This window comes from Talpa occidentalis, unplaced genomic scaffold, assembly GCF_014898055.3.
Source record: "Talpa occidentalis isolate TD23 unplaced genomic scaffold, MPIMG_talOcc4v2.1 talOcc4.11, whole genome shotgun sequence".
NCBI lineage: Eukaryota > Metazoa > Chordata > Mammalia > Eulipotyphla > Talpidae > Talpa > Talpa occidentalis.
The window spans coordinates 62,589,419-62,596,615 of NW_023601104.1; the positions used below are offsets into that span (position 1 = coordinate 62,589,419).

General features: G+C 43.6%; 1 protein-coding gene across 1 annotated transcript; it reads left to right on the top strand.

The window, feature by feature from the left end:
- Window positions 1-1,031: 1,031 nt before the first annotated feature.
- Window positions 1,032-6,456, top strand: PTGDR (prostaglandin D2 receptor). The gene is made up of 2 exons (XM_037501965.2): window positions 1,032-1,877; window positions 6,042-6,456. Exons 1-2 carry the CDS (start codon window positions 1,032-1,034, stop codon window positions 6,279-6,281), a joined length of 1,086 nt encoding a protein of 361 aa, XP_037357862.1. The 3' UTR covers window positions 6,282-6,456.
- Window positions 6,457-7,197: the final 741 nt, after the last annotated feature.

A 7,197-nucleotide genomic window follows, 5' to 3' on the forward strand; every position in this document is an offset into this window, starting at 1 on the left:
CAAAAGAGTCAAATAGGCTACCTAGATGTAACTTCCTGAGAGGTTAATTAAGCAAGTCCCTCAGGGTCACACAGCAACTAGTGGGAGAGCCAGGATTTGAACCAGGTCTGTCTGACGACAGCATCCCAGCTCTTAACTACATTCTGCCCACCTGTCTACACAATCGCTGTGATTCATGGAATCTAAGGCTGATAACATCTCTTCTTGATTTTCACTGGACTCCTTCCCTGACATCTGGCCAACCTCTGAGGAGTAGTGGAAGCAAGTTAGATGGACTTTATAAATAGAAGGTTCCAGTTTCAGGACCCGCTCTGACAATGACAAGCTCTGTCACCTTAGACAAACCCCTTAACCTTCCAAGGCCCATTTCCTCACCTATGCTTGAAGATCATTGTCCATGTTATACAATCTGGAAGAAAATAGGAGCTAAGGCTAAAGTGTCAGGAAATGTCCGTTACCTTAAGCCAATAATTCAAAAACTAGGTGGTGGCTCTTTCTCATCCTCCCTTTTGCACTCAGCTTCAGTGTTTGTCTTGGCGCTACCAAGTTACACCACCACTACCACCAGCAGCTTCTAATGGCCCCTCCTCCCCAGTGGCTGCTGTTTAATTTTCCTACCCCTCAGGTTACTTTCTTTTACTTCTGACTCTTCACTCGAGGCGCTGCCACTTCCTAGGACCAGTGTGTCCAAGGGACTTCGCTGCTTCGTGCTGCGCCAACAGCATCCCTGCACACCCTGTATCCCTGCACACCCTGTATCCCTGCACACCCTCCGCGCTCTCCAAGGTACACACCCGAGGCGCATAAGGCAGTGCTCCCGCCCCTACAGGGGTGGGGGGTGTGACCCAAGAGTTTAGGTAGGAGGCGCTTGCAGTCCGGAACACCCCGCCGTCGGAGGAGTTTCCTCTGCTGCAGTCTCCCCGCTGGAGCCCCGCGCGGAGTAGGGGGGGGTGGGGGGCGGCCCTCCGCTTCCAGAAGCCGGGACGCTGGCCCTCCCACAGCCTCCACACCAGCCCGCAGCACCGCCCGCCATGAGACCACCGCTCTACCGCTGTCACAACACCACCTCGGTGGAGAAGGGCTACTCGGCAACGATGGGCTGGGTGCTCTTCAGCGCGGGCCTCCTGGGCAACCTGTTAGCCCTAGGGCTGCTGGCGCGCTCGGGGCTGGGGTCGTGCCGGCCACGCCAGCCGCGCCCGCAGCCCTCGGTCTTTTATGTGCTGGTGTGCGGCCTGACCATCACAGACCTGCTGGGGAAGTCTCTCGTGAGCCCCTTCGTGCTGACCGCCTACGCGCAGAACCGGAGCCTGATGGAGCTGCAGCCGGGCTTCGGCAGTTCACTGTGCCAAACCTTCGCCTTCTTCATGACCTTCTTCGGGCTCGCCTCGACGCTACAGCTCCTGGCCATGGCCCTGGAGTGCTGGCTTTCCTTAGGGCATCCTTTCTTCTACCGACGGCACATCACCCTGCGCCGCGGCGTGCTGGTGGCGCCCATCGTGGGCACCTTCTCTCTGGTTTTCTGTGCCCTGCCGTTCGCGGGCTTCGGGAAGTTCGTGCAGTACTGTCCCGGCACCTGGTGCTTCCTCCAGATGGTCCACGAGGATCACTCGCGCTCAGTGCTGGGCTACTCAGTGCTCTACGCCAGCCTCATGGCTCTGCTGGTCCTCGCCACGGTGCTGTGCAACCTGAGCGCCATGCGCAACCTGTACGGCATGCACCGGCGGCTGCGGCGGAGTCAGCGCAGCATCTCCCGGGACCGCGCGGAGCCCGGCGCTGGCGAAAAGGTGGGGTTCCCACAGCGGCTGGAGGAGCTGGATCACCTGCTGCTGCTGGCCCTCATGACCGTGCTCTTCACCATGTGCTCCCTACCTTTAATTGTGAGTGTCTCGGCGCCCAGGCTGGGGGAGATAAAGCGCGTCGGGCCGTGGGTTCCAATACCCGGCAAGGAGTTTGTAGGACCCGGCGTGAGCAGAGATGTGCCCAGGATCAGAGGGTTTGTTGCTGCTCTTCCAAGTCCGCAGCCTCGAGAAGACAGAAACCAATTTGTTAGTGGGAAGAGGGAAGTTCAGAGAAAGGTAGGGGAAAACTGAGTCAGCTGGTGTCCTCTGAACGCCACAAATCCTCTCCAGTTGATAAAAGCCCTCTCTACTCCCTTCTGGGAACACCTCAGTATTAATTTGGCTCCCCAGAACGTTAAGGAACAGAATTTGGTTCCTTCTGGCCTCTGCCGGTCCCCTCCTATTTCCTGATAGCTACGTGATGTCTTTATCTCCTAGACTTGCCCCTGAGTTTAGTGGCATCGGAAAAGTGAATGGCCAGTGAGAGTTGTTGGATGAGATGTTGGTGTGGAAAGGGAATAGGGGAGGTGTGATCCTGCCAGAGTGGTTGGCAGAGGTGAGTAACTAAAGCGTAGGTTTAGTGTGGAAGGAGTCGTGTAAACACTGAGGGGTGGTGGAGGCTAGCGCCTCGGTGCAGGAAGCGGTGGGGGCCGGAGAGGCAGGGAGGGTGTTTGGATAGGCAGATGTGTTAAGTGCATTTCAGCAGGTAGTGAAATTTGGATAACCAGTCTGGACAGGTTTTGGTTCTATTTTGGCAAGCGAGGTGACATGAAAACCATTATGGAGGGGAGGGGGGTTTTAAAAAAAAGAAAGCCATTATTTTGGATTTCAATTTACTAATGGAGGTGATGGTGGAGATTGAAATTGTTTTTGAGGATGTTTCCTCCTGGGGATTTGGCCAAAATACCTAAGGTTTAATCATTGTCAATTCAATGTCTTTGGAACCCTGAAACTTCTGTGAATAGAAAAGTCAAGTTTCTTGTGGCCGTGTAGCAATTTGAGATGTTACATTCTAGAGTAAAAGTGAACATTTCCCCTTAAATGAAGGCCTTAATGAGTGAGGAAAGAATTGTCTATAGTATCATCATTCCAGATGAGAATCAGAACTCCTGAAAATAGATAATTAAATCTATATCTATACATATAGACATGGACATGGACATAGTACTTAGCAGTGGTTCTTAAACTTAAGCACTCACAGAAGCATCTGCTAAGCTTTTAAAAACAGTTGATGGGGCTCTGCGTTCCTGATTCAGACTTTTTTGAAGAAATAGCATGCTTAACAAGTTCTCAGGTGAGGGCAAAGTTGCTGGTGAGACTGCATTTGGTGAACCACACTTTGAAAAGCTGGAGTTGGCCAAGCACAGTCCACAGGCCAAATCGGTGCTGCCCACTGGTTTTGTACAACCCGGGAGTTAAGGTTAGTTTGTACAAATGAATGCCTGCCATCAAGTTGATAACAGAGCACATGAAATCGGATTCCCAACTAAGTCAAATACTATTCCAAGAGGGGAAAAAAGACTGCCATTCTTCTTTTTAGTAGACCTGTGTTACAAAAAATTGTTCTCAGTCATTATTATTATATCTTAAATTTCATCAATAAAAAATTATAGAAATGTAGAGGTTTTGTTATGTAAGTACTTATCAAGATATTTTGATTACCAAATACTTAGCAAGATGATGTGACTTTGTCCCATAAAACTTAAAATATTTACTCTCTGATCTTTCACAGAAAACATTTGCAGCCCCTGTCCTATAGCCTTACTTATCTATGCTGTAATAAATGTAGATAATAGCTAAATGCATGGATATTATGTCCTGAGCTTGAATGTTTTAGTAAGAATAATGCAGAAAGAAGCATAATACAGTGGAAAGAACTTTGCATTTGGAGACATCTCTAAAGGAATTTGAATAGCTCAGGGAATTGTGAGGACTGAAGGTAATAATGGATTTGAAAATGGTTTTCTAAAACACTTGTAAAGTTTCAAAGATAAGCAAAGCAGATAGCTTTCTTCACAGGAATATAATTTTCTGGAATAAGGGTTTCAGTGTCAGACTTGGGTTTAAATCTGGCTTTTCCATTTACCAGCTATGATATGGGCTTTCTACCCTTTTAGAGCTCTGTTTCCTCATCTGTAAAATGAGGATAAACATGCTTGCTCTGGAAGATAGTTATGAGGATTTGAAGTAATACGTATAAAGCACCTAAAGAGGTATGTGGTCTCAAATTAATATCACTTTTATCTCTAACCATAACCTCCATGTATTAATTATCATTGCCTGCTGGAAATAGAAAATTAATTGAGAATGTGATCTCCTCTGGAGATAGTGTTATATTTCAAGGCAGTGGCTCTTGAACTTGTTAAAAATTTAAACATTATTAAGAACCCAAAGAGCTTTAATTTATGTAGATTATATCTATTTGCATATATCATATTTAGAAATTAAATATTTAATCAGAAATTAAAAATGAGATTTTTAAAAATATTGCAAAATGAGTTAACAAAACATACTATTTCTCATGCTTTTGCACAAGGAAAACTTTGAGATTGCAGAGTGATTTGATGAATGAGAATAAAGTTACAAAGATTATAGCAGGTAAAAAAATAAAAGGCATATTGAAAGCACAGGACTGAGAACAGAGTTTGAAAATGCACATAAGTATTTCTAAACCTGCTACCTTAGAAAGGCGTAGAAAGTGCAAGGATACCAAGCACATGTTCCATTAGCCATGAGAGTAATGTCACCACTGTATCCATAAAATTCACTGTCCACCTATGAGAGCATGCAGTGAAAAAGTCAAATAACATCTTTTTTTGAAAACAGTTTTGAACTCTTAGTCGCATTGAAAGGATACTAGCAAGCCCCACACTTTACCAAATAGTGGACCTAGTGACTGGGAAAGGGCAGAAAGGCTTTTAAAAATTATAGCATAAATATTACGTTTCATTGAAGCAATAAAAAGTTTGCTGAAATAAGAATCTTTAAAATTAAATGTGTTATGATGTTGGACTAGAGCAGGAAATTTAACTAGATTGAATTTTCAAATTTCCAATTTGACACAGTAGGAAAAAAGTAGAGAGAATATGGGATGAACTTTGGAGGCAGATTGCAGCCCATTCTCTAAATGTGTATGACATTTTCATCAAAGTTATTTTTGCCTTAGAAAACCACAATGTATTAGGGGTTGGTAGGGCAGCAGGGATAGATGAGAGACAGTACTGGTGTGTAGACGGATGCTATAGCTGACAGGGTTAGAAGCCAGGAAAGTAATTACAAGCATGTGTAATTGCGTATGTCAGAATCCACAGAAGTCAAAAAGTGGTTAAGAACACCTGACATGTTTCAAGATAGCTTCTCTTTGTGTTTCATTCTGGCGAGATGATACATCCAGAGTAGGCTGTCACAGGCATGTAAGAGAAGATAGGCTTGAGATGGGCGAGGAAAAAGGTCGGAGTGAATTTAGAGGACTAGACAGAAGGTGAGGTCGAGAGGGCTGTAATGGATCAACCGGACAGAAGAGGGCATTAGTATCCACAGAGCTACCCTGAGAAGGGATTTCCAGCCAAGCTTAGCCAATAGCGAGTTGGTAAAAGCAACATTTTTCATGAACTTTTACATCCAACAGAGGGCGCTCTTCTCACACCAATTCACTGCAAATTGAAATACTTTAAAGATGCCTGACTTAAATTCTGAGGTTGTTATTTTAGCTACCTATTACAGGAGCGGATTATAGAGTATGTTCCAGAAAATGTATAAAGATTGACCCTCAGAGATTATTCAAAAGTCTAAATAGTGTTCAAAGTGATATTTGAGAACAGAACGTGCACATTGAATTAATAAATTTACATGTTTTTAGCAAACTCAAAAAATAGAAATAAAATATTTATTTTAATAAATAAAATATTAAGCGTAGAACAAAACACTTCCAATACAAAGCAAGTAACCTGAAAATACTAATAACCCAATAGTATGCTGTAGAATTAATCTGGATAAATATGGCAGAGTTCAATTATATAACTACTGTTCAGTTAGGTGGTCCCAATCAATCAAGCATTCTCAAATAGTTGAAAGCAAATATTTCAAGCCACACTGCAGTGTTCTTGGCATTACAGAAAAGTAATGCTTCCTAAGTGAAGTGAGTGAATTTATTGCCTCCATCAACCTTTTGATATTATAATGGAATGTTTTCCTTTAAAACAGTATCGTGCTTATTACGGAGCATTTAAAGCTGTCAATCAAACAAATGGACCCACTGAAGAAGCTGAAGATCTCCTTGCTTTGCGTTTTTTCTCCGTGATCTCAATTATCGACCCCTGGATTTTCATCATTTTCAGAACATCAATATTTCGAATGTTTTTTCACAAGATTGTCGTAAGACCACTTATGTATCGGAATTGGTACAGCAATTCCTGCCGAACTAACACGGAATCCAATCTGTGACAGCGTTTACGCTCTCTGGTAAGCTGAGGAATATTTCATATTTTCCGTCAAAGAACCATCATAAAAATTTTCACATTTTAAGGCTTTAAAAGTCATCTCCCACAACAAACATCTACATGTCTTTTCAAAAGTATTTGATAAATCTTAACAATGTATTGTCACTCTATTTATGAACCCGTTCAGTGGATTTTTTTCATTTTGAGTTATTAATAGCAGCAAAAATTTCATGTATTGTAAACAATTTTCATGTCTTTAAAGTCAGGATATTCATTGTTCCCATATTTGTACTTTATGTCCCTATTTTTTTTTTTTGCAGGTCTTGTGACCTTTGGCTCTTTATTTAAGTGCAGTGGAAACATCACTGTTTACAATTCTGTTATGGGTATCCGTAAATTTTCTTACCCCATACATTTCTAGTGAAAACTGGGTTTATTTCATATTATACTCACCCCAGTTTAATTGTTTTTCTTTGCCAACTGAGCTAAGGGTGCCTGACCTACAAATACCAGGGAGAGATGAAGCAGGGTCAGGTGATTGAAGGCCAGCCCCAGCTACTCCTAGGGAAGGCACTGACAGCCTCAGATGGAGAGATGTGATCAGCACATAAATAGGTGCCAGGCTCTGTGTGATTGTGCCTCACAACTCAGAGAAAAAAACTAGAATTTAATCTTCTGAAGTCCACTTTGTTGGGCATTGAAGCAGGGGTGTCAGTAGAAATCAAAACTTGGGAGTGGTCTACAAAATGTTTTGATTTTTATAACCTTCACTTTATAGGTTTACCATACTGATGGATTCTTTGGAGGAGGGATTTAGGCTTCTTTGCAAGGAAGCAATGCATCCTGGCCAGAGAGCCCTGTTGACTGCGGTTGGCGCTGTGAGGGAGCAGGTGAAAGGCCCAGCCAGTACTCAGTCACCT